General features: G+C 41.9%; 1 protein-coding gene across 3 annotated transcripts; it reads left to right on the forward strand.

Annotated features, from left to right (window-relative positions):
- TGS1 (trimethylguanosine synthase 1) lies at positions 1-27,308 on the forward strand. 3 transcript variants are annotated; one of them, XM_061438771.1, is made up of 13 exons: positions 1-274; positions 3,064-3,128; positions 4,856-5,028; positions 5,600-6,416; positions 7,312-7,429; positions 8,325-8,411; positions 9,622-9,796; positions 11,735-12,041; positions 12,378-12,530; positions 14,112-14,255; positions 16,274-16,490; positions 18,316-18,394; positions 25,409-27,308. In XM_061438771.1, the coding sequence occupies exons 1-13, from the start codon at positions 171-173 to the stop codon at positions 25,529-25,531; spliced, it is 2,562 nt and encodes an 853-aa protein (XP_061294755.1). In that variant the 5' UTR covers positions 1-170; the 3' UTR covers positions 25,532-27,308. The 3 variants fall into 3 exon arrangements, with proteins under 3 accessions (XP_061294755.1, XP_061294754.1, XP_061294753.1); XM_061438770.1 differs by lacking the exon at positions 25,409-27,308 and having other exon boundaries at positions 182-376; positions 3,064-3,136; positions 16,274-18,394; XM_061438769.1 differs by lacking the exon at positions 25,409-27,308 and having other exon boundaries at positions 182-376; positions 16,274-18,394.
- Positions 27,309-27,767: the final 459 nt, after the last annotated feature.

Below are 27,767 nucleotides of genomic sequence, written 5' to 3' on the forward strand. Positions count from 1 at the left end.
TTCCGGCGGCAGCTACTCGCCTGCGACCAGCTTGAGCCGTCCCGGGCCGGTTCGTGCCCTGCAGCAAGGGGTTTTTCCTCCGTCCGCCCCTCGGCCCCGGGCAGCCGAACCGCGACGGGGTGGCCGGCCCGCGTCGTTTGCAGCGTGGCCGCCTCCTCTGAGGCGCTGAGATGTACTGCAAGAAGTGGAGGCCTGTGGCGGAGATGTGTCTCTTCCTCGAAGACCTGCGGGAGGGCTCGCGCATCCTCTGCCTCTGCTCGCGGGCGTTTGTGGAGTAAGTCGGCCACGGGCCGCTCCCCGTGGTCCCCGACCTGTGGGGACTGCAGACCCGTGGTGATGGAGCCCTAGAACCGCGGCCAGCGCGTCCAACCCTCGGGTACCGTGATGCTTACGAAAAAGGGGAAAACGTCCTCGGGCGTCAGGGGGTGGTCGCCTGCGGCCCTGAAGTAAAGGAGGAAATCTGCTCTGTGGGCTGTTAGGGGAAAACGTGGTGGCCGGTGGGTGTTATTTTACACTCGCCACCTGAGAGGACGGTTACAAGCAAGGGGAGTGAAATGCGAATGAAATTGATCAGGGATGTGACGTCACACGGTGAAGGTTTGAAGATGACTGACTTTTGGTTAACATCTTTTTTTAAAAAAAATGTTAGGCTTCCCTGGTGGCTCAGATGGTAAAGGATCCGCCTACAATGCAGGTAACCCGGGTTCAATCCCTGGGTCTGGAATATCCCCTGGAGAAGGAAATGGCAACCCACTCCAGTATTTTTGCCTGGAGAATCCCATGGGCGGAGGAGTCTGGCGGGCTACAGTCTGAGGTCGCCAAGAGTCAGACACGCCTGAGCGACTAACACTTTCTCTGGAAACTGAAGAAAGTGAAATATACTTTCTGGTATTACACCCATGTGATGTTGTCTAGTGGTGATCCCTAGGATTTCATACAAAGCATAACAAAGTCATTTCCCCTGGGCATTTTTCCCCACAACACATGCTCAAGCCAGAATTTAAGAGCACTGTCCTTAGAGACAGAATATCTGGTTTCACATCCCAGCTCTGGGGCAAATGAGCTGTGTGGGCAGTGGGCAAGTCAAAACATCTCTATGCTCCCCTTTCAGCCGTTTCAGAAAGGATTCCCTTTCCTTTTGACTGCTTTCATGAATGCATGATCCCTTTACAGTAGAGAAATGGCTACTTCCACTTCAGAGATTTCCAAGAGTCATTTACTCGCGTGTATTTTGACTACCCACGTGTCTGGTGCTGTGAGAAAAAGCCGACTTAGAAACGGTTGTGACTGTCGTTGTATTCAAGGTATGATGATGAGCTGCTTGGCCAGGCCTCTTAGAGGGCAGTGTCTTCTTGGCGTCCCTCCACTGCAGGTCTGGTCTCCAGCCTTACAATTCAGTTCAGCAGTTACAGTTCACTTGGTCTTTATCATATCCCAGGTCCAGCTGTATGTGTGTATGTGCTTACTCGCTCAGTCGTCTCCCATTGTGATCCTGTGGACTATAGCCCACCATGCTCCTCTGTCCATGGAATTCTCCAGGCAAGAATACTGGAGTGGGTTGCCATTACCTTCTCCAGGGGATCTTCCCAACCCAGGGATCAACCCTGCCTCTCCTGCATGGCAGGCAGATTGTTTACCAGCTGGGTCACCAGGGAAGCCCACCAGGTCCGGATGACACGTCCCAAATCACTCTGTTTTGTGAACTGAGTTATACTTAGCAAACTCAAAGATTGCTCTGTAGAGATCTCTTAGGTGTAACAGGAAATTCTTCGAATACTCTGCATCAGAAATGCACCTTCCCTGGTGATGAGCACTCTTAGAGATGTTTGAAAGTTGCCCTAAGTGGGGAAAAGAATTTCCATAGAAATGTGAGAGCTGGCAGTCTTTCTCCCTCAGATCATCTGTAGCTTTGGGGTAGACTGGTGACAACCTTGGACACCTGTCTCCCTTGCTCCTTAGCCACGGACAAGGGTCTTCTGCTCCATCCTCTGGACCTGGCACGGCCTACTAGGCTGCCCCAGGCTCCAGAAGGCAGGCAGGCAGGCTGCCACTGTGGGCAGCACAGAGCTCCATGTCATTGGGTCTTGGGAGGCACACCACTGAGGCCCTTTTGTGGCTGCCCTCCCACCCACTGGGGCCCCAAGTTTTTGGGGGTCAGAGGGCATATTGCTAATTGCATTTCATCCCTTCCCCATTCACTGTCCTTCTAAGTCACCATCTACATTATGTCTCATGAAGTACCAAAAAATAAATAAACAGGGAATATGAAATACATCAAGTGTACAAGAGTTTTGTTTTGTTGGATTTATTGTTACTCCATTAGAAAAGTTGTATTAGCTCTTCTTGCAGATGGCCTTGTCGTGGCAGATACAGGGGAATGTACTACAGCTTGATTTCCTGGTAGAAAGATAATAATAAAATCCGCCCCCCTTTATTTTAAGTGTTCTGCTAGGTTTATTTTGGTTATGAAATTCCTCTCTTAGTAAAGAAAAAATTTAAAAGATATGTAAAGAAAAGTTTTATCTATTCACTGTTTTTAAAACTCACTGAGACCAAATTGTTTAATCTTGATTTATGTTTCAGTTTAGTAAGAACTTCATTTTATGTTAGTCTCCAGAACCAGCTCAGACCATGACTGTCTTGTCTCCTAGTCCTATTTGCAGGTGAAGTAGTGTCTGCACATGGGTTTGTAAATCTGTAAGATAAATCTTCTGACATTTATGCTGACTTCTTACTGCAAATTTATAGAATCTTTCCCTGTTTGTATATCACAAGGAGGATCAGATTCTTCCCCCAATATCCAGAGCTGCCACTTAACTTTAATAATTAGTAGTTATCATTATAGTGTGCCTTGTATAGGATTATACCAAGTGTTTTACATGTACAGTCAATCCTTGTTAGAACCCTGTAGCTATGTATTATCACCTCTGTATTACAGATAAGAATAATGTGTTAGCAGAGAGCTTTTCTGTTTTTTACCCTTGTTATTAATCTGTGCTGCCTTACCCTTGTTTTTGCTCTAGTTTAATTTTGTCAGTATTGACTCTTTACTTTGCTTCACAGAGATCGGAAATTGTACAATTTGGGACTAAAAGGCTACTACGTTAAAGATGATGACAACAGTGCAGGTAATACGGTATGAAGCCGTATAGCCCTTTTTTACTAAAATTAGCCATAATACTGTGTAGAGAAGATGCGGAAGCGAAGCAGGGAGGTTATTTGACTGGTCGTAGTTTAAATACTTGCCTTATTTGGGAAAGCTTACTTGGCTGCTCATGCATGGTGTGCTTAAGTTTCATGTTCTCGGATCCCAGTGCGCTGGCTTGGGTTTTGGTTTGCTGGGTTAGGCTCCCCAGGCATTGGAGCCACCTCACTCTTACGGCCTCCTTGTTTCAGTCCTTTAGCAGTTTTATAGGTACATGGTTCAGGGTCAACTCCAAGTGAACATCCACAGTCTGGCCTGAAGTAAGGTGGCTACCATCTGTATTAACTCTCCCACGTGACAAGTAGAATCTCGTCTACACTTTGAGCCTCACCCGAAAACTACCTGGGTCTCTGTCAGACTTCCCTGTCAGGACCCCATTTGTCCCTTCCACATGGATCTTTATGTTCCTCCAGACACAGAGGGAAGACTGCAGCCCAAGGTATAGGTAAAACCAGCACAGGTGGCGTGTCATGTGCCCTGAGAAATTCCCCAGCTCTCACGTGACGGAGCCATCATTGCATCGTCACTTACCCACCTGGTAGAATGTTTGGTTGTGTTTCAGTGTGACACTATACAAGTAAGATTCCTCTAGACCCTAGGGTCCCACGGAACTTGAGAGAATATGCATAGCCCCAGGGAGCTTACGGCATATGTAGCTGATCCATCTTCCCTGTTTGCGCTCCTGAGCCTCCATGAGTTCATTACGTGGGCTGGCGAGTGGAGTCTCCTTTAATACCTAAATCGGTATCTTTCCCCCTTTGGCTTTTAGTAGAATTTCTGCCCATAGGATCTCCTTTTTTCAGGCTTCATCTGTGTAGTGTAAGATTTCCATTCTGTTGCCTAAGATTATTTAGCTGCGGTGCAGCTCAGCCCTAATTGAGTATGCTCATATAGAGTGTTTGTCTCACATTTTTTAAATAGAGCATTTGAGTGGCTTTTATCCAATTAGTGCTATGATCTACTTTTGGATAACTATAATAGGATAAAGTAAAACTCGTTTTGTTGTAATAAAACAGGTTTTCTCTAATCAAGGAGCTTGAAAGGATCTTCCAGTTCAGTGGATTTCAGACCTTTTTAATAGTGAAACCTTTCATTAAATGAACTTTCCCACAGAGTCCCAGGCTGTAAATGCCAGTTGAGATTGAAGTACCCGTGAAGGGCCTAAAGACCTGCCTCTCACTTCTCTTATTACCAACTCCTAAAATAACTCCCCAAGTCATCATGTTAAACCCACTGCTCTAGTGCAGCGGTGCTGCAGATGGAAATGTGGAAATGGGGCTGTTTTCCCCAGGGCCTCCCTGCTGTGTTCCCTCACACATCCTCAGTCCCAGCACAGTGCTGAGCAGGAGGAGGCACTCTGTGCGGTGAGCTGAGTGGGCAGCTGGGTGGACAGCGGCAGGCGGAGCCACACTAGAAGCTGTCTCCTGGCTCTAGGAGGCTGTTTCCTCACTAGTCCACAGTCCCACCAATTCCTTTTTTCTTCCTTTTATTTTTCTTCCCCTTAAAAACTGTCACATTTGCACACCTTTACTTTGAGCAAGTCATGTAGTAATTCTGGATCTCGAGTTCTTTTTCATTAAAATGAGGATGATAAAACTTGCATTTAAATCTTCTCTGAAACTAAGCTAACATAACAACCACTGTGTGTAGGCGAACAAGCCACGGAAGAGGAGGAAGGCGGCCACTCCCAGGGCCCTGCAGAGCCTCATGACAACAGATGCCCAGACCCAGATGAGAGTGAACTGGATTCCGAGGCTGAACTCATGAGGAGTATGGGATTGCCCCTTCAGTTCGGTAGGATGTCCGCACATAAGAATTTTGAGGTAAGTATTAGTTTACTTTAATTGTTTGTTTCTTAATTTTCTTCATAAAATATCACATGGAATTTTTTTTTACCCCAAATCTAATGCTTTCTTGAATTAGGACACTTCCCAGGTGGTGCTAGTGGTAAGGAATCAGCCTGCCAACGCAGGAGACATAAGAGACACTGATTTGATCCCTGGGTTGGGAAGATCCCCTGGAGAAGGGCATGGCAACCCACTCCAGTATTCTTGCCTGGAGAATCCCATGGACAGAGGAGCCTGGTAGGCTACAGTCCATACGGTCGCAGAGTCGGACAAGACTGAAGCGACTTAGCACACACACATACACCTGTTTTTAAATGTATGTACGTATTTATAAGATAACTAGAACTTATGGTTCTGGTTGTGATATGTCTCGTGCGTGAGGATTCCTCTTTTTAGAAACGTAGATAGTACCGTTCACTTGTTTGTGTCATTAAAACCCAGATTGGGAGGTTAAGGGTATTTTGTTTAATGTCAAGATAGATTTAGATTCTACCTATTGTTATAGTTTCTGAAGTGCAGTTTATATTCAAGTTATTTTTCTTTGTAGGAATCTATGAATACTAGAAACAAAGTTAAAATAATGAAAAAGAAAAAGAAAAAACATCAAAAGAAGTACTTAGATGAGATTAAGAGAGAATCTTGGAGACAATGTGAAGAAGATGACGTTTGGGCTTCGGACGATCCTTCTTCATCTGAGAATGAGAACACTAGAAAGTACAAACTTCAAAGCCAAAAAGGCACTGAGGCTAAAAGTTTTCCCGTTGAAAACACAGTAGGTCCAAAGCTGGAAATTACAGAGATGTGGGAAAAGTACTGGAATGAATACGGTGGAGGACTGCTGTGGCAAAGCTGGCAAGAGAAACATGCAGATCAGACCCTGTGTCCAGAACCATGGAATGTTCCAGACACAAAGGAGGAGTGGGAGCAGCACTACAGTCAGATGTATTGGTACTATCTGGAACAGTTTCAGTACTGGGAAGCTCAGGGCTGGACTTTTGATGCCTCACAAAGCCAGGATACAGACCCTGGTGGGTCTGAAATAGAAGTTGACAACAAGAAAGATGAAAATCACATGAAAGCAGATGAACTTTTTTCTCCATCTTTATCTGTTGGCAGCGAAAGCTCTAGTTCAAGTGATAAAGATCACAGTGAAATTCTCAATGGAATTAGTAACCTAAGTCTGAATTCAGAGAAAGTAGAACAGAGACAACTAGATCCCTCCCTAAGTTGTGATGGACGTCAGTGTTTGAGTGAAGTTCCCAGCAGAAGAGAATGCCCTGCTTCTGGCCACAGTGAACCGAGTCATGGAGGAAACACGGAAAGCAGCTTGTCTGGGAGCAGAAGCACAGACCAGCCAGCTCAGGGTAAGACTGGCCTAGATTTTTTGGTGCTTGCCTTTTTTTAATTTCCGTTATTAATTTAAGAGCTCTATTAGAGACCATTAGATATATTTGCCTCTTAAGACGGAGAAGGCAATGGCACCCCACTCCAGTACTCTTGCCTGGAAAATCCCATGGACGGAGGAGCGTGGTAGGCTGCATTCCATGGGGTTGCTAGGAGTCGGATACAACTGAGTGACTTCACTTTCCCTTTTCACTTTCATGCATTGGAGAAGGAAATGGCAACCCACTCCAGTGTTCTTGCCTGAAGAATCCCAGGGACAGCAGAGCCTGGTGGGCTGCCGTCTATGGGGTCGCACAGAGTTGGACACGACTGAAGTGACTTAGCAGCAGCAGCCTCTTAAGAAAGAGAAGTTGTTTTTAATTAAATGTGACCATGCCATCTATAGAGTTACTTAGATTAGGATTTCATCAAAGTGTGACAGCTAACAGATGTCACAGAGGTAACTTTGTGGATTAATTTGTATAGATTTGGACAGCCATGAGCAAAAGTAGTGTCATAGTTCACTTTTTTTTTTTTTTTCACTTTGCCTACCCCCTGGCTTGAGGGATCTTAGTTCCCCAACCAGGGATCAAACCCAGGCCAGAACAGTGAAGGCATGAAAGCACCAAATCTTAACCTCTGGACCACCATGGCGTTTCTTAGAGTTGACATTTCAAGTAGTTAGATCATGGGAACTTTCAGACTTTCATAGACCTAGCTGAGGATTCTGTATGTGGATACACAGAATAAATAGGTGTGGTCTGCCATGCAGTTCTTTGCAGGAAAGGCCCTGGAAGATGTTGATTGCCTTTGGAAATGACAGAAGAGTTGTCAAACCAGGGACAGAAACTCACTGTGATACCTCCACCTCTTTAGATTCACAGGAGTCCTCAGAAGCAAACACAGTCAGAGACGGACGCCACCGCAGTGGGACTGATGGGGACGAGAGTGGAGACGATCCGCCTGAAGAGAAGCGAAGCAAACTCAAGAGGAGGCGAGTCACTCACCACCTTTCTCTCCAGCACACGCCAGCACTCTTTAGAACTCGGGAGCTTACTGCAGGAGAGCGCACCTCTACCTGCTCTTTCCGAACAGCACATGTTCTTGCTAACTCCTCAGTTTCTACTGGTCCTTAGAGGCAGAGACTATTGTGTGTACTTATATTCTTGGGACCTCGTAGGTTCTACATACACATACAGTGAGCTTAACTTAATTTGTAAGAGTTATTTCTCATCATTTTCATTCGTTACTGTCACCCACGTAGTAGAGGTCACTAGAAGATTTCCACAAAAGGTGGTGATGGTGGCTCAGTGCTAAAGAAGCCGCCTGCAACACAGGAGACATGGGTTCCATTCCTGGGTCAAGAAGATCCCTGGAAAAGGCAGTGGCAACCCACTTGCTGGGAAATCCCATGGACAGAGGAGCCTACTAGGCAATAGTCCATGTGGTCGAAAAGAGTGGGCCGTGACTTAGTGACTAAACAACAACGCTGAGTTACTTAATATCACTTACATCAGAACCTTCTTAACATTATTTTTTCTTCTGTATTTCCTTGTTTGCTTTTAAGGAAAACCTCTAGAGATATCACCTAGGAGATTAGTTAAGGCTACAGGTGAACTGGTGTTTTTCCGAAAGAAAATGGAGAAATCTTTATTTGTACCATGTTCAGGAATAGAGATAATTACTTGACTTAAGCTTTGAATGCTTGTTACTGTGTCCCAAACACTGCTAGGTAATTGATCTCATTTGGTAAATCCTGATTGAACTGCACTTCTTCCTGCCTTTCTGGGTTTGTGATGGGAAAGTTTGCATGGGTTGACTTTTAATATTTGCCTGAACTAGTGGACTCTATAGTTAATGGCTTATCACTGTTTGCTTTGTTTGTTTAGTCATGAGCTGGACCTCGATGAAAACCCGGACTCAGACTTTGACAACGATGGTTCTCTTCTAGGATTCAAGCACGGCTCAGGGCAAAAGTAATGTTCCATCAACGCTGTTGTCTTCTAGAAATCTTAAACCACTAAGCAGTCCTCAAGCTCTCTTGATACTCAGATAGGGAATGGTGGTTACATATTTCATGGCATTTGAGGTGTTACAGTCAAAGCACTAACCTCTCTTATTAGTAAGAATTGTAGAGCTAACACTGTGCAGTTGATACATTCACATTATTAACTCAGTGTTAATAACTAAAATCCAGTGTTTTTAGCCTACAAAAATTGTAATCATCTCTTTGTACTCCAAGCCATATAATCATTTAAGGCTAGAGTTTATAGAAGTTAATAATATAAAGGGTTTTCCTGATAACTGCCACATTTTAAAATTCCTGGCAGAATTTATTTCTAGCCACATGTAATTTCATTGAGAAATCACTTAGGTAGCTCTTGCTGGTATATATTCAGAGATTTATTCTGTTACCTGGAATTTAACTTAACTGTTCTTCTATTTGGAGCACACAATTTCAGTAAAAGAGAAGGGTAAGATATACTTTTTATTAAGTTTATAGTATGGGTGGAAGATACACTTGACATTTAAAGCCAAACTCTTCAGAGTTTAAGTGCTGAATTGTATGTTATACTATAGGTCCCTAATAGTCTGTAGGAGAGGCAGTTAGTGAGGCTTCAGAGAGTCAATGAAGGCTTCACAACGGACATTTATCTTCTAGGACTGGAAAAATTCACATGGTTAGATCAGCAGATGTTCTCTAGTTAACTTTAGTAATGGGGGTTTACTTCTTAGGTGAGTTCAGATTGATTTAAGAATCTAGTGGCCACTTTCAAGATAATTTGAAGATATCCAGAACAGGGTTAGAAGAGCTTTGGCATCACCTTACTGTGAAAAAAATTGTATTTTCCCCAATGAACATTGGGATTATAGTTTCCTGCTGTTTCTTTGTTACATTTTACAATATAATTTTTCCTTTCTGTTTTAGGTAAGATGTGTTGATATTATTCCCACCATTGGTGTTTCACATTTCCTTGAGAATTAATCTACAAGCTAGACCTTAAAAAGTCCTCTGCAGTCCTCTGCATGTTTAACTTTATTTTGTAATTTCCATAATTTAAAAAAATGAAATAAAAGTATTGACTGCTAATAGGAAATAGTGAAAATTGTTAGTTTCTTCTCTTTTCGTATAAAGAAATCCGTAGACCCTCATGTCTGAGTCCACTCCTTTTGGTTTGGTCACAGATATGGAGGAATTTCAAACTTCAGTCGCCGGCGGGTCAGGTATTTGCAGAAGAACATGAAGCAGAAGTCAGAGTCCTTGGACATGAGACGACAAATCAATATGAAAAACAAGCACATCTTCTTCACTGAAGAGTCAGAGAAAACTGGTTTTAAGAAAAGCAGAACTTTGAGTAAGGTGTGTGTAACATTTGCTCCATATTTACAAACCTAGTCTGAGTTTGTGACCCTGGCCGCTTAATTGTTGTTTGTGAATGAGAACCCTGCTTCTTCTGGTGGTGAGGGCACCAAAAATTCTGTTCCATTTGCTTCCACAAGGCTTTTATTGTGTGAATGGAATTTGCAGAATAGGTAATTTGGGGGTGGTCTGATGGGGATGTTTGAAATCTACAAAGTAGTAACATGTGGCGCAGTAAATAGGGGATGTTGTCTGATGTGTGCAGTTATGTCTCATCTGTTTCAGGCTAAGTACCATCCTGGAGGCCTGATTTCTGACAGCAGCTACTGTAAGCCTTAGTTTTGAGGTCACCTAGAGGTGCTTGGGGAGAAGGCAGTGGCACCCCGTTCCAGTACTGTTGCCTGGAAAATCCCCTGGATGGAGGAGCCTAGTGGGCTGCAGTCCATGGGGTGGCTAAGAGTCAGACACGACTGAGCGACTTCAATTTCACTTTTCACTTTCATGCATTGGAGAAGGAAATGGCAACCCACTCCAGTGTTCTTGCCTGGAGAATCCCATGGACGGAATAGCCTGGTGGGCTGCAGTCCATGGGGTCACACAGAGTTGGACACGACTGAAGCAACTTAGCAGCAGCAGCAGAGGTGATCAATCTTAACTTTGCAGACAAGTTCACCCTACTGTCATGAGCCCTACAGCTAATTTAGTGACTCACAGTGTTAACTGGAGCACACACATCCCCTCTCGGATTTTGCTATACCAGCCTTCTGAGTACCTAGGAAACAAAAGTAATTAGAGTTGCTTTTGCTTCGTTTCTTGAGTGATCCTCCTCTGTTATAGAAAAAGAGCTCCATCCAGTGAGCAGTTTCGTGTCTGCCACCTCTGGGGCAGCTCTGAAGAGCAATGAAGCAAAGTCTCAAGCCCCATGATGACTTTGTTTTACCCTTTGTGTACATTATCTTTCCTTAACTTCACCATCCTTCTAAAACATCCTACAGATTTATCGCTGGTTTTATTTTTACTGTATTTCAGATTGCTTGGTTTGTGGTGTTATTTTACTATGTGAGTGGCCCTGGCTATATCTGGAACAAATTTCCTAGTACCAGTTTGATCAGTCTAACAGGTCTTCCTAAACTGTGTTGGATGTGGTAGTCCCATACATTCGTCCATAGCTGAAGAGCTGAAACATAACTGCTGTGTGTGGCTGAGAAAGTAAAATCAGTGTGGCTGTTGTGCCCTTAGTATCCGATTGGTGCCCCCAAAGGAAGGTTCTGGGTTGTGGTCTCCGCCCATTGCCTCTCTGTCACTCTTATTCTTATCTCTTGACTCTTAGGAAGATCAGGAAGATCTGTTACGAAGAATATTCACGTTAGAAAATTGCATGAAATTGTGCATCATCTGACCTTGAGCCTTGTTTGCATTTCAAAGAAGAAACCTGTTTCTTAGGAATCACTTTACTGACTCTGCTGCTTCATTAGAAGGCAGCTCACATTTTCTTTAGACGGATTGACACTAAATCTTTGTAGAGTTCTTCTCTGATGCTGAGTACCATTTAACATAGATCAGATAGCCTGGGCCATTGCAGAAAATTCTGTATAGTTGGAAAAACTAAAAGTTATGGCTCAACAGTAGGTGAGTGCATTTGTAATGGTAATGTATATTACGGTTATATTGTTAGAAGACCTAATGGAAAGTTACTGGAACAGAGACCTTTATCCTCTTAGTGTTGATTGCATGCAGGAAGGTCATCGTCTTGTGCTTAAGTGAGGTCATGGTATATCCAGGTAACATTTAGGTTGGAATTACATAACTTGTATGATGTAATGTACATATCTGAGCTAATACTGTGACGCAGCTTGTCAGGTCAAAAATGGTAAAGCAGGTAGACATGTTCTTTGTAACAAAGAATTAATTCATGCTTGTAACATTTTAACATTTCAGGTAGAAAAATTTCTAAAATGGGTTAAGGAACCAGTGGATGAAGAAGCATCGCCAGAGTCGGTTTCTCATAACAACATGCAAGACACTTGCACAAGCAGTGGCTCAGAGGAACCAGAAGTGTCTGTTGAGAAGGGGGATGACCCGGTGGAAATGAGTGAGGCAGAACCTGGACAGCATCCTGCTGTGTGTCCAGCCGGGGAAGTGGGAGCAGAGACGCATGACGGGACCAGCCCAGAAGCCGCCGGGACAGATACAGAGGGCTGCGTGCCCCAGGCTGCTTCGGACCCTCGCCAGGAAGAGGCTGAAGGTGAGAATGTGCTCACACTGTCACGGGCGGAAGGTCATTGTTCTCAGTGTGCCTTTCCCTCGTTACCGTTTACGATCATCTACACCTCCAGACTCAGAGCCCCCTTGGCTGCACAAGCACGGTAAAATAAAAAGTTAACTCACGTAGGGAGCTATTGGAGCACTTCCATCGATGCCATTAGACTGGCGTCTGCCACCACACTGCTCTGTAGGCTGTGTGTTCTGGAGCGCAGCCCCAAATTCTAGTTATTTGATGTAACCACACTTTAGATAACTTCACCTGTGATTTCCTCTTTCTGTAGTCACCATCTGTATTGGTTCTGTTCTTTTGTTCTAGCTGAAAGTCAGAAAAAGAAGAAAAAGAAAAAGAAGAACAAAAAGGAGCTGAATCTGCCCCCTGACATCGCTGCTGTGCCTGAGCTTGTGAAGTACTGGGCTCAGAGGTACAGGCTCTTCTCCCGTTTCGATGATGGGATTAAATTAGACAGAGGTAACGTGGATGTGTAATTTTTAACTTGGTTTTGAAATAATTTCAGATTTATAGAAAAGTTATAAGAATTGTAAGAAACTTTCATATCCCTTCTACTCAGATTGAGCTCTTTCTACCGTTTTGGCACATTTGCTTTGTCATTCTGTGTATGTGTGTTTTCTGATCCAGCTACTCCTACCCCTTAATACTTTGGTGTATATTTTCTAAGAACAATGATGTACCAGTGATAAGGTTAGAAGTTTAACATTGTTACCATGTTATAATCAACAAAGTAGTGCTCTCCTTTCATCAATTATCCTAATCATGTCCTTTGCAGCATTTTTTTCCTTCCAGTGTAGGATCGTATATTACATTTATTTTCATGTTTCTTTTCCTTTAATCTGGGACAGTTCCTCAACCTTTTTGCCTTTCATGACTTTGACATTTTCTAGAGAATAGCTGCCAGTCATCTTCCACAGTGTCTCTCAATTTGGATATAAACGTGTTTTTTAAACTCAGACTCAGGTTTATTCTGTATTTTTAGCACAATTGATAGATGATTAAACAGAACATCTGATGAGCAGAAAGCTGTAAGTTAATCAGTTAACACTGGAAAGTTTGAATTCTTTCTCCAGCTTTCCTACCATGACCTTAAACAGCTAGCTTATACTCGGTTGCACAAACTGATGCTTATTTTCGTGTTGGCGCTACTTAAATATTTCTACCGTTTATTTATTATATATTATTTATTATTAATATTTATTAACTGTCAAAATCAGGAGGTACTGATCTGTGGTGGAGTTTCCGGGGTTCCTTGAACCTCTTAAAATTATTTGTAAAATGTTGTATATCGGGGAGCATACATAGAGTTTGTTGGGGAAATAAGACTGGATAAAAGCTGATAATTCTATAATAGGAGTTTATGAGTTTATTCTTCTACCAGTGAGGAGCCATTTAAAGTTTTGGTTTAAAAAAGGGAGAGGGAATAGGAAAATTGGTACATCATTTTGTTCAGAGAAATATTCTGAAAAATATAAATTCCTTCTGTTGGACAAGGAGGAGGAGGGCAGTGTCCTTTTCTTGTGGAGTGGACACAGGACTTCATTACTGAAGATGAAGACAACCCTAGAGTCGTGTTGTCACATCCTTGCTTTCTGCAGATTTTGCCAAGTGTCTGGTACAAATCTGGTTCATTACTTCCCCTCTAGGAATGAATTAATTGGGAGCCTCAGTGAAGTTTGGGGAGTTGATCAGCTAGAACAGCTACCTTTCTATTTCCCACAATAGGCAGTCAATTGTTACTACTTCAGACAGAAAAATCAGTATTGCTTTCAGTTATTGGAGGCGTTTTGTAAAAGAATCAGGCAAGAATAGAGGTGGTTGATTGTTTATGTGAAAATTGGGACTGGGGATAGTATTGCTCCATTTATAACAAAATTTGTAGACCTTTCTTTCAAACTGGATAATATATGATTTTTTGAAAAGAGAAACTGAGTTGTTTTTTGGGTATTTATTCAGTAGTATACATCGATGTTTGCTGTGTCTGTGTCTGGCTTGGCTTCTTGACACTGAATGTCCTAACAGAAGCCTTTCCCTTTGCAGAGGGCTGGTTTTCAGTTACTCCCGAGAAGATTGCCGAGCATATCGCGGGCAGGGTCAGCCAGTCCTTGGAGAGTGGCACCATTGTGGACGCCTTCTGTGGAGTTGGAGGAAATACCATTCAGTTTGCCCTAACAGGGAAGAGAGGTAATTGGTCATCAGTGGTTTACTCATTAATTAATTTCAGTTTATTCATCAGATGTTTCATTTTCCTTCAGCCCTATCTTTACTGAAATATAATCATAGATAATTTAATGCCAAATATTTAACAATAATAGTTAGCATATATTAAGACTACACTTTGGGTACTGTTGTGTTTAATATGTATCAGTGTATTTAGTCAATAGTCTTGTGATATGTATCTTTTATACTTTCTGTGTTTAACAAATAAACTGAGAAATAAAACATGCAGTAATTTGCCCAAGATCACACAGACCCAGCTCAGTAGCGGCAAGATTATAACATGATATAAAAGTAAAACTATTAAAATGGGGGAGACTTCTCTGAAAGAAGAGAAGGGTAGATGGTGCAGCAGGGGAGGTGGGGTCCGGCTTTGCCCTCACCTGCTGTATGATTTTAGACTACCTTTAATCTTAATGGAAAGGAGAGATTAAACTGAGAGAATGCTGTGATACCTTTCAGCTTTGACATCCTAAGACACTAAGAACCTTTTAAATATTAGACTGTCCTCATGGTTGTTTGACTTTGGAATCCCAGAAAAGAAAACCTGTTACTGTATATCTGCCAGGAACTGTGTCAGGTAGGTGGTACATGTGCTGTTTCCAGAGATGGGTTGAGGGGGAGGCTTTATGAGACTGGACAAGGTGGCCAGTGGCCGCCATTCCTGGACATTGCTATTCCCCGCGGTATCTCCAGCACCTATCAGCACTTCATTCACCTGCCAGATTGAGTTGCTCACACTCTGTTAGGCCCGAAAACAAAAATGGCTTCCAAGAGAGCACAGGTGAAAACAGGGCGATTAGCCAAATACAGTTGGTGTTGAAAGTCACTTTTTTTCTGTTGAATTTTTGCTGTTGACAGTGTATCTCTACATCTGTGTCCATGCTATCAATTCAGCAGATTAAGCAGCTAAAAGGACCTTGTCCCTTTTATAAATATGAAAGTTATTTAGAAGAATAGTGTTGTGGATGGATGATTTTGCAACATAGGGTTGGTGCCTGTATTCACTGTTCCAGTGATGTACTTAGTGCATTATTTCCCCAAAGCATTAACAAACCTTGAAACCAACATTTTCTGTAATACAGCTATTTCCTTGTCAACCATGGTGTATGCATCAGGATTGCACTCCGCCCTTGCAGACATAAAATATTGCCACTAACATCCTGTTGCACACACAGGTGCACATGAGTAATTTACTGGAACACATGAGTAAGTCGGAATTAACTTACGTTTGCGTTGCTAATTATGAAATTGAAGTAAATTAAATGAGAGCCCGTGTGGTAAAAACATGACGTCTGTTCCCTCTACCTAAAATGTCTCATTAAACATCACCAGCAGGTGTTTTTGCAACTCTTCTTCATAAGTTAGCTACATAGGTTTGTCAAAATGTTTTATTTGCCTTTTTGTAGACATTGTCAAATCTGTCTACTTTTGGACATTGCCTCATCTTGAGGAAATTGGTCTTCTGTGAAATCTTAGCATTTCTAAGCTGTCTGTGCAGCCATCACCTTCCCAAGTGTCTACCGTACAGCTCTGACCACAGACCAGGCTTGGGTTGCTGGGTAGCCACCTCACTGGTTACCTTGGCCCAGCGGCCTAAGTGAGACAGCTCTGCAGGCCACATCCTTGGTCTCATTTTCTTGATACAGCACAAGTGAATCTTCCTGAAAGTGAAAGTAAAGTCGCTCAGTCATGTCCGACTCTTTGCGACCCCGTGGCCTGTAGCCCACCAGGCTGCATCCATGGGATTCTCTAGGCAAGAATACTGGAGTGGGTTGCCATTTCCTTCTCTAGGAAGTGAATCTTCCTAGGTTAGGTGAAATTTTTAAATTAAATTCTCTCATTTATGTGGCCAAATCTCCCTTTAAAAACGCTTTTTAAAAGGGACTTAAACGCACAGAAAATAAAGACTGCTCAGAAGATGCAGTCGTCCATATAACTGACAATCAGTATCATTGAACTCCTCTTTCTTGTCCTATTTTTAGTGATTGCCATCGATATTGATCCTGTTAAGATCGATCTTGCTCGCAATAATGCAGAAATTTATGGCGTAGTGGACAAGATCGAGTTCATCTGTGGAGATTTCCTGCAGCTGGCTTCTAGTCTAAAGGCCGATGTTGTGTTTCTCAGCCCGCCTTGGGGAGGACCGGACTACGCCACTGCCGAGATCTTCGACATCAGCACCATGATGTCTCCTGACGGATATCCTTTGGAAGTTCTAGAGTTCACTCAAACGGTGCTGTGGAGAGGAAACGTCTGTGTGTGTGTGTGTGTGTGTGTGTGTATGTGTGTGTGTGAGAAATTAGTGAACAGGAGAGATGTTAGCTAATAGCACTTGATAGATTCCAGTTTGTTTTGCATAAAAATTAACTGGTGATTGATCTCCAAAAGTTATGGCAAATATGAGGTTATATTTCCATTGGTTGCTCTCCAATTGTCCCATTAGAAAATAAGAACTAAAGGGCATTAATTGTTTGGAATTACTGTCTGGAAATCAGGGGTTTCCTCAGGACCTGTTCCTGGGCTCTGGGTGACTGTCCCTTGACTTATCTTCGGCTCACACTGACCTAAGTTGTCTGTGTCTCCAAGTTCTTCCTGTTACTTCTCCAGGTTACTGGAGCAAACCCCTTATTTCAGGAAGACCAGCATGTGTTCCAGAAGGCAATGGCACCCCACTCCAGTACTCTTGCCTGGAAAATCCCATGGATGGAAGAGCCTGGTAGGCTGTAGTCCGTGGGGTCGTGAAGAGTAGGGCACGACTGAGCGACTTCACTTTCACTTTTCTCTTTCATGCCTTGGAGAAGGAAATGGCAACCCACTCCAGTGTTCTCGCCTGGAGAATCCCAGGGACGGGGGAGCCTGTTGGGCTGCCATCTATGGGGTCGCACAGAGTTGGACATGACTGAAGCAACGCAGCAGCAGCATGTGTTATTTTTCCTTTTATCTCAATTCCCCAGAGGAGTCATTTACGGCTCTTAACTGGAATTGTTTTAAATCGCTAATTAAAATTTAGAAAAAGTACAGTAGACAGAGTTACTTGTCTTTATTCTTTACTAGAAAGATGTGGTTATTGTGCTTTCCCGTTCATCCTGTTTTCACAAAAACTAGGAAATAGCAGAAAGAAAGTGTGTGTTTCTAGCTCTCGGTTGCTACCCTAGGATAATCCAATACATAGATTAAACTTCTAATCCCTGACCTGTTAGAGACAGCTCAGTCAGTTCAGTCACTCAGTCGTGTCTGACTCTTTGTGACCCCATGGACTGCAGCACGCCAGGCCTCCCTGTCCATCACCAATTCCCGGAGTTGAGTCAAACTCATCTCCATTGAGTCGGTGATGCCCTCCAACCATCTCATCCTCTGTAGTCCCCTTCTCCTCCTGCCTTTAATCTTTCCCAGCATCAGAATCTTTTTTAATGAGTCAGTTCATCACATCAGGTGACCAAAGTATTGGAGTTTCAGCTTCATCATCAGCCCTTCCAGTGAACACCCAGGACTGATTTCCTTTAGGATGGACTGGTTGGATCTCCTTGCAGTCCAAGGGACTCTCAAGAGACTTCTCCAGCACCACAGTTCAAAAGCATCAATTCTTCGGTGTTCAACTTTCTTTGCAGTCCAACTCTCACATCCATACATGACCACTGGGAAAACCATAACTTTGACAAGACAGACCTTTCTTCTCCTTTAGGTCCCATTCGAGGTACTTTTGGGCTTCTCAGGTGGCTCAGTGGTAAAGAATCTGCCTGTAATGCAGGAGACCCCCGTTCAATCCCTGGGTCTGGAAGGACCCCCTGGAGAAGGGAATAGCAACCCACGCCAGTTTTCTTGCCTGGAAAATTCCATGGATAGAGGAACCTGGAGGGCTAGAGTCCATGGGGTCTCAGAGTTGGACATGACTGAGCAACTAACACACACACAGAGCGCTGTTCCACATCAGAATACACTTGGGTTATGATATCACAGTTGAAGAACATATCTCTGATCAGAAATCAACCGCTGTTTTTGTTACTTTTCCTTAACTACTGTCTACCTTTGAAATTTTCAGACTTGCCCAGAAGATCACTAATAATATCGTTTTCTTTCTTCCAAGAAATGCTGATACCGACCAGGTAAGCCATTACTAAAGATCTTCTGTGCACCTCTGGTGTGACTGTTACAGAGACTAGACAGAAAAAGATGCAGGGTATTTCTTTACTTGAGAGCGTATTTATGAGAAATGCCTGGCTTTTTTCCTATTATTAGAAAACTAGAAGTCTCAGCAGTTCAGTCTACCCATGCCCACTTCATCCTGCTCATCTCCTTGGCTCCCGGCGCACATGACCATAAACAGAACACTCAGGGCTTTTCGTTCCATGTCCTGAAAGGATGAATGTGTTGTGTTCCAGTCCTGCACACCTGACATAGCCAAGATACCTTTACTGAAGCCTGCCTTGAGAATAGGTGTTAGGTATTCCTGAAAATGACAGCCTTGATGGATACACAGACAGATGAAACCTTAATGTGACCAACAGTTTTTTTCTATGGTCTTGAGGTGTAGGGCACTTGACTAACATTCACATATCCTTGTTCTGTTCATATCACAAACATTTATTTTAAACATGTTGGTTTTTTCCCTAGAATAATAACTGCTTCACAGCGATCTGAGGATGTCTTGGTTTCATGCTTTCGTTCATGTGTTTTGTAAGCACCTATCACTCCAGTATTCTGTTCTAGAGCATTCCATGAACTATATAGTCCATGAGGTCTCAAAGAGCTGAATTAGCGACTTTCACTTTCATCACATATCTGCTTTGTGCTAAGTATGCTGTTGAGAATCTTTGGTTTTTCATCTTTAAGTTTTACTCCAGCATTGCTGGGTGTTGGTTTTTCCTTTCTCTCCCATTTGGTACTCTGAGAGCTGACTCTCATTGAGCTTTGTTCATCATATTTAACTCTGAAATTATCTCCATTATTTATTCAGCTATGTTCTCACCATCTTTTTCTCTTTATCAGGACATCTATTACATGAAAGTTAATGTCCCATAACTGTATTTTCTGGTGTTTTGTCTCCTTTTCCCTTCTGGGAGATTACTTCTGTCTGTTCTTCATTCCTCACATATATAAATTCTTTCTATCCCATCTAATGTGTTTTTTGAAGAATAAATGAAATAAGTAAACCAGTTTTCACAGTCCCTCCAGCCCATAAGTCTTCAAAAATTCTTGTGTCTGTTACTCAGAAGATCCTGCCATAAAGTTATTGTGGAAAGAATGTAAACATTACTAAGATTTGGAAGAAGAACACTAGGTAAAGATGTCATGATTTCCCTAGAGGGGAAAATGGACATCTTTAATATTTCTAAAACGGGGACTTCCCTAGTGGTCCAGTGGCTAAGACTGCTGCCGCTGCAGAGGGCGCAGGTTCCGTCCCTGATCAGGGCACTGAGATCCCACAAGCCATGAGGTGCAAACACCACCCCCGCCCCCCCAAAACTGTAAAATGACAGAATCTAGTTTATAAACACACATTCCAGATTGCAGATTTTTCTCTTCTCCTCTACTAACCGGTAACACTTACGTACTGAACATGTTCTTGTGTTTGTTTGTTACACTTTCCCATCTTTGCTTCATCTGCTTAATCTTTGGAATGCTGGGTTTCAGATCTGGCTGCAAATTAAATCACCTGAATAGCTTCTTTTTTTTTTTTTTAATTGTAGTAGAACATTCATGACAAAATTCACCCTAAATCACTCTGAAGCATACGGTCCAGGAGCGTTAAATACATTCGTGTTGTGGGACAGCCGTCAGCACCATGTGCCTCGGGACTTTTCTGTTTTCTGACTCTGCAGCTCTGTAACCCATCACAGACTGATTCCACACCCGTCCACCACTGCCCCCAGCGCCCGCCTTCTACCCGCTGTGTCTGTAAATCTGACTGCTCGTATATGCCTCAGTGAGTGGAGCCATACGATATTTGTCCTTCTGTGTCTGGCTATTTTCACTTAGTATACTGTCCTTAAGGTTCATCTGTGTTGTAGCGTGTGTCAGAATCTTCCTTTATTTTTAAGGCTGAATGACAGTCTGTTGTATGCACACGTGTTTTGTTCATCCTGTTACCCGTCTGCGGACATTCAGGGTTGTTTCCACCTTTTGACTGCTGTGGATAATGCTGCTATGAACACGGGTGTACACACATCTGGTCAAGTCCTTGCTTTCGGCTTTCTTGGCTGTATATCCACAAATGGAACAGCTGGATCAGATGGTGATTCTATTTTTAGGTTTTGGACTGTTCTCCACAGCAGCAGAATGATTTTACATTCCCAACAGTAGTCACAAGAGTTCCAACTTGCCCACAGTCTCAGTAACATTTGTTATTTTGTTTGGTAATAACTATCCTAGTGGGTATGGAACGGTACCTCACTGTGCTTTTAGCTTGTGCTTTCCTAAGTGATGCTGAGCGTCTTTTCATGTGTGTGTCTTCTGGGTATTAACCCTTTATTGGATATATGCTTTCCCAGTTTTTTCTCTCATCCCATGGGTTGCCTCAGAAGTGTTTTTTGTTACTCTTGTTCTGGCCACACCGCACAGCCTGGGGGATCTTCGTTCCCCAACCAGGGACTGAACCTGAGCTCCCTGCAGTGAGGGTGCAGGGTCCTAGGGACTGGCTCACCAGGGAAGTCCCCCTTTACTCTCTCAGTAATGCCTTCTAATGCACAAAATGTTTTCATTTTGATGAAGTTCAGCTTAGCTAATTTTTTTGTTTGTTGCCTGTGCTTTTGATGTCATCTCCAGAAACGATTGCTAAATTCAGTGTCTTGAAGATGTTCTCCTGTTTTCTTCTTGGTACAGTTGTCACTGAGTAGCTTTTTTAAACTACTGATACTCAAATCTACTGGGGAAGATTCTCTCCAGTTTATTTTCTAGGATGAGGCCCACACATGAATTTTTAAAATACCCCAAGTGATTGTCATGTGCAGCCAGAAGTGAGATTCTCTGGGTTAAAAGAAGAGGAAACAGAATGAACAAATCAGTTCTCCTCTGAGTTTTAAGGGGATAATCTTAGATCTTGGTGCTTGTCATCTACTGGTGAGACTTTGTGTCTAAACATCAGGTCTCTCAGGTAGTGTGGGCTATGACAGGAGAAGGAAAAAGCACTCTCTCCTGGCTTTATGTATTTTTATATCAAACTGAATATTAAACCTAACATCTGCTATTCATGTGACTCAGTTCTAGATTCCAAGATAAGGCTGAGTCTATTCCATAATTCTGTTTTTCTCGCATGTAAATATTACACATCAAGAAAAGGAAAAAAAAATTTTTAAGAAAAAATAATTGTACATCATAACTAGTCTCACAGGAGGCTAAATGATCCTTCTATGAAACATTAGATGGGATATTTGGGTACTTGAATGACAATAGGAAATTCACTATCACGAAAGTTTGAGTGAGTACATTTTTTCTAGCTAAATGAACACTTGCCCAAGGACAAAGTGAACTTTTTTTCTTGGATTTTGATTTTCACAACACCTGGCAGAATTGCAGTTGGTAGCTAGCTCATTCACATATTCTACCGCTAGAGGGCGTAATGATACTAGAGAATAATAAAAGTAAAAAAAAAACTTGAAATTTCAAATGCATTATACTGGTATTGAATTTGGATCAAATTACTATAGGAAATCAGCTTTTCTTTTTAAAATGAAAATTATCCACATATAGGATTTTTTCTCCCAATTTTAATCTGTTTGATATATTTTAATAACTTCCGTTTTGAATTTATTTTTAATTGGAAGATGCTTGCTTGACATTGTTGTATTGGTTTCTGCCATCCATCCACATGAATCAGCCACAGGTAGACCACATGTAGGATTTTTTAAATGAGAGAAGAGATGGTACGGCAAGGTTTAGAAAGAGCAGAGTGGCATGCTTGACATGAAGTCGAGTTCATGAGAGTCCAGTCCTTAGTTGTACTTCCTGTCCAAACAGACTGGCGTTTCTTTTGGTAATCGTAGTATATTTTGGTCCAATACCAAAAATATAGCCTGTAATTGGGAACTGCTGATTTTTATCTATTTACTTCTTTCCTTCCCTCCCCTCCCTCCTTCCTCTTCCTCTCCCGCTCCTTACCCCACCCCTCTTAATTTATTAAACTTAAAAAAGGGGAAGGAACCAGATGACATTTTGTCAGTTAAACCTACTAGTGAAAAATAAAGACAGCTGTAAATTGATGGCAATAAGTTTGCTTGAAACAAAATATTATTTATTGCCTTGAACTACATAATTTTTAGTTACATAGTTACAATTTCAACTCCAGAATTCTAACCTTGAAAATGTATGTACTTGTGAAAATATCTTTTAAAAGCACAAAAAGGCTAAGGTTAGAAATCATTTTTAAATAGAACACTTAAAGTAACATACTAATTCTGTTTTAAATTTCTTGCTAAACACTAGGTGGGTGTTTTTGATACTTGGTTTAGTTGTCCATCGTCTGAGTCTCCTGGCTAGAATGAGAGATTCACGAATGCTTCCTTTGGTTTTGTTTTGGTTTTGGTGCACTCCACTGCCTGGAAGAAAAACCCTTAAGCCATTTACTCAGTAGTTGTTGAATAAAATAATCTGTCATAGACCTCAAAAACTCCCATGTAAGACATCTTCATTCCTTTTTCTACCCAAAACCCCCAAGTGCAGGAAACCTTACCTTCTCAGATTCATTTTAATGTAATTCTGTGTATGAATTACAGGGTGCTCTTTTCAGGGAGATTGGTAATATTCCTCCTTTTTAGATTTAGGAAGCCAAACCTCATCTTAATGGCTTTCTGCATTGATGAGCAAGTTACGGGTAGAACTGAGATGTTGCTGCTTGCCTCTGGGTGCTCTGCTGTCCCTGTTCCGGCAGATTTTTTGCTGCTGTTTCAGCTCAGCGCCGCTTCTCTTTACCCACCTCGTCTCTCCTTTCCTTCCTCTTCCTCTCAATCCCCACCCCACACCCAGAGAAGACTTCTGCTTTGCCAGTCTCAACTTTTTTTATGTAAATCATTATTTAAAGGAATGGGAGAAATACTGTGCTTAAGTTATATCTTAATTCATAGATAAATTACTGTGAAGCAATTATATTTTAAATATACTAGTCGATACACCTTTCATTGGTTAAAGACAAAATTCTTCATTTGCCCTTTCTCGTGAAAAATCAGACTGGCACAAAGATTGCTGTGGTTTAGTCGCTCAGTCATGTCCAGCTATTTGTGACCCCATGGACTGCAGCACGCCAGGCTTCCCTGGCCTTCACCATCTCCCAGAATTTGCTCGAACTCATTTCCATTGCGTCCGCAATGGCATCAAACCATTTCATCCTCTGTTGTCCCTTTCTCTTCCTGCCTTCAGTCTTTTCCAGCATCAGGGTCTTTTCTAATGAATTGGCTCTTTGCAACAGGTGGCCAAAGTATTGAAGCTTCAGCTTTAGCATCAATCCTTCCAATAAATATTCAGGGTTGATTTCCTTTAGGATTGACTGGTTGGATCTCCTTACAGTCCAGGGGACTCTCAAGAGTCTTCTCCAACACCATAGTTCAAAGTCATCAGTTCTTTGGCGCTCAGTCTTTTTTATTGTCCAGCTCACACATCCATACATGACTACTGAAAAAACCCTATGTTTGACAATGCAGACTTTTGTCAGCAAAGTGATGTCTCTACTTTTTAATACACTGCCTAGGCACAAAGATATCAGAATAGAAAACGAAACACTTCTTTCTTCCTGATAATTGCTGCTCTGAGATGACTTCACTATTTTTCACTTCTAGTTTTACTTTAATTACTTTATGCCTTTTTAGTCAATAGTGGGATGTATACGTGCATCTTCTCATTGTAGCAGGTACTGTTTGGCTTCTGCTGCCATCTATCCCTATTGATAAAAACACAGCCATCTCTTTGCATCTCTGGAAGAGGGTGATATCAACATTGTTACTTTCCTAGTGGGACAGCCTCTTTTTTTTCTTTCAGCGTGTACCCTGGAATGACCTTTGCTTCTTCCCTATTTCTGTATCTGTGACATTTTTCTAAGGAGAAGTTGAAGTACTGTAGAATACATGCTCATTGATGATACACAGTAAATTTTACTTCCCGCTGGAAGCTGGTGGAGCACATGTAATACCACTGAGATTAGATGTCTCACCTCCAAACCAGTCCCTGGGACTCCGGGAGCCCTCTGTCCCCTACTCCCTGTCTCCAAACGGCACCTCTCTGTGCAGAACACACAGCTGCAGTGTTTCCGGTTACAAGGACAGGACTGCAGTCCCTGGGACTCCGGAAGCCCTCTCTCCCCCACTCCCTGTCTCCAGGTCTCTGACTCCCAGGCTTCCACTCTGTCCCCCTTTCCCTTCACCCCCCTGCCACCCTCAACAAACTGGTCTCTGGTGATGGTTAGAAGGGAGTGTTATTTGCTAGTAATAGACCTGAGAGGTTAGACAAAAGATGCTGGACTAAAATGAAACTTTGTGTAAGGATTTAGGGTAGTAAAGCATTGCTCTTGTGAAGCATCCTTTTGAGGTTAACTCTTCGGAGATGAAGAGTTGGTGGTACTTTTAGCTTCTCAATAACAGGGCCAGTCACCGTATACGAGTAGACCTCAAAAAGAGCAGTATATTTAATCACAGTAAAGCGGGGAGGGGAGACTTAAAAATATACGCACGCAAGAGCAGCAGGTGGAGGAGGTGATTCAAGCTGGGAGAACAGCACAGAGCCCACCGAGGAAGCAAGAGTCAGATCACAGAAGCTGGAGCTCCCGTGAGAGATGGACAGGTCTGTCTCGCTCTCTGATATGTTCTATCTTAATAAATAACCTGATATTCGGGAAGGATATGTGGTTTTGTTCCTCTAAGTTCTGTAACTTCTGGCTTTGGAGAGATTAGGTCTTATACAATAACATAGCACTGTGATCCTACCCATAATGTCAAAAGTATCTGAAACAACAAGTATTTCTGCCACCAAACACTTCACTAATACTCACCTGGAAAGTGACAGTGAACATTTGAGATGCCTCATTATTTGAAAGTCTTAAAAGCCTGAGTGGTATTGTCTTGATAAAGCATCTGAATGGAAGGTTCATTTTGAAATCATGCTTATGTGCGTATGACTTTCTTCTGTTCCATTTTCAGGTGGCATCCTTGGCTGGGCCTGGAGGGCAAGTGGAAATAGAACAAAACTTTCTTAATAATAGGTTGAAGACAATCACTGCTTATTTTGGGGACCTGATCCGAAGATCAACCTCTGAATCATAAGTGAGGTGGGACAGAGAGACCAAAAGATCATGTAGCAGTCAGATTATCATTCACCGGAGTTACTCTCTGTGCTCACTGATGTTTTGTGCCCAGAGTCTAGTGGGTATTTGTGCCCAAATACACATTTTCCCTCACTGGTACAGTACTATGTGAAATTTGCCTTTAAGCATCCATTTATTTTATAGTTAGTGTTTTTTAAGTTTCTATGGGAAAAAATGAAATACATTTTATAATGTAAAAATTTATATTCTTTTTCTATTAAAACAGCAGTCAGCAGAGGAAGAAAATGTGTCTCTTAATTATTCATCTAAAATGTGTGTTCGGTCATTTTTACAAGTAGGTCAGAATTCATGGACATGGGGCTTTCTGCCCACTGGGGATGTGGGATCTTTATCTTCCAAATAATACAGGCATATTAAACATTAAACAAAACATGGCTTTGGCTGGGATGGAGCCAGGGGATTGAAATAAAGTACAGGATTTCCAGTAAATATTAGAAAAAAATAAATAAAAAGCAACTGGGTTGGAGAATACAGCAATGCTAACTTTAGTTCTCTTGAAACTTCACAAAGTTTGCCTTGCAGTACGGTAGCAGTAGAACTGATCATTAAGGATTAAATTAATTTCTTTTTAATCACCATCAAAATCTGTCAGCGTTCTAGGTTTTTATACTTTTTCATCAGGTAGCATTAGCGTCAATACCGTAAACTTGTCGCCATTTTTTAAACAATGGCAGCGTTGGTCATCCACAGCTCTATACATGGCTCTTAGCACTAGAATATGCTTATTGGCCTCTTGGGGTGGGAGACGGGAGGGGTAAAAGCAGATATCCAAAATCACCAATTATTTTTAGTTTTTGTCACTTAACCTTTCATGCATATACTTTGTCCACAATGCATTTCCATGCTTGTATGTTGTTAATATTAAAACTGATTTGTCTTACTGAACATACATGACTGTGTGCAAATAGAACAGGAAGCCTAACCAGGGTTAAAATAGGCCTGCCCGCTGATGGCACAGATATAGCTGACTTATAAAATGACTCACTGATAGATTGCCAGTGGTCCAAAGAACTTATCAAGCAACCCCGTTGTTCAAACAAAATCTTCCTTAGAAGCCAAATCATGTTCTAGTCCAACTCGTTTTGGTCTTTTCTTCTTACTGTGAAACTTTTTAAAAACACTTTTATAAAAGTGAATATATATTCCAACAGTTTAAATACAAAGTTAACACACCTACCCTACCATCCTCCCCTGCCTTGACCCTTCCTCTGCATCTCCATTGCTCACATTTCCACTCCTCTTCCCAAAGGCAATCACTGTTGACACTTTGGTGTGTATCCTTTAAGACACTTCTCTGTTCAGTGTAACCTTGTCCTCACACAGTAGGGTAGGGTGGGATTGGATTGATTTTTGTTTTTAATGTCTTACAAATTTTTCCACATAAATACATATATGTCTTCTAACAGTCACATAATACAAATCTATGAGAATTTCTTTAACCATTACCCAACAATGAACTCATATTGTTTCCAGTTTTTACAGTTGCAGATAGTACTGCAGTGTATATTTTTAAGTAGCGTAGGTTCCTAGAAGTGGAATTTTTAAGTCAAAGGTCATGGTTATTTTTTTAAGTGTATCATGTTAGGTTGCCCTACAGAAATGTATACTCTCATTAGCTACGCATGAAATAGACTGGTTTTCCCCACAGCCTCAAAAACATCATATATTTTCACTTCTTACTGTCACCAGTCTGAATAAAGTTATTTTAATTTGCATGTTCTGATAACTAGTAAGTGTGAGCAGTTTTTCATTTATTACCTAAAATACATGTGTTAGGCATCTAATGTTTTCACCAAATGAATAGCTAATTGCTACATCATTTACTATCAAATGAACTAACATTTCTCCATCAATTTGAAGTTTGACCTTTGTGTGTGTGTAATATTCTGTTTGTGAAATTTTTTTTTCCATTGATCACTCATCCATTCTGATGCCATATGTTTTTGTGTGTGTGTCGTATGTTTTTGATTACTGTAGTCTTTGTTATATGTGTTGATAGTATTGGCTTCTATTATTAGTGTCTTAAGTTTTTCTTGGCTCTTCTTGAGCATTTTTACTTTTTTAGATAAGCATGGATTTATCAAGGTCTATTTTAAAAACCCCAACCTTTGGGATTTTTAATTTTCAGCTTAGAAAGACTGATATCTCCACAGCATTGAATCTTCGTCTCCAAA

This window comes from Bos javanicus, chromosome 14 (assembly GCF_032452875.1).
Source record: "Bos javanicus breed banteng chromosome 14, ARS-OSU_banteng_1.0, whole genome shotgun sequence".
NCBI lineage: Eukaryota > Metazoa > Chordata > Mammalia > Artiodactyla > Bovidae > Bos > Bos javanicus.

What these genes read in the sequence shown, in the direction of transcription:
- TGS1 (XM_061438771.1), top strand. Translation starts at nt 171, where the DNA reads ATGTACTGCAAGAAGTGGAGGCCTGTGGCGGAGATGTGTCTCTTCCTC. An exon ending in CACAGACCAGCCAGCTCAGG is followed by an intron (nt 6,417 to 7,311) that starts GTAAGACTGGCC and finishes CCACCTCTTTAG; the next exon opens with ATTCACAGGAGTCCTCAGAA. An exon ending in AAAGCAGAACTTTGAGTAAG is followed by an intron (nt 9,797 to 11,734) that starts GTGTGTGTAACA and finishes TTAACATTTCAG; the next exon opens with GTAGAAAAATTTCTAAAATG.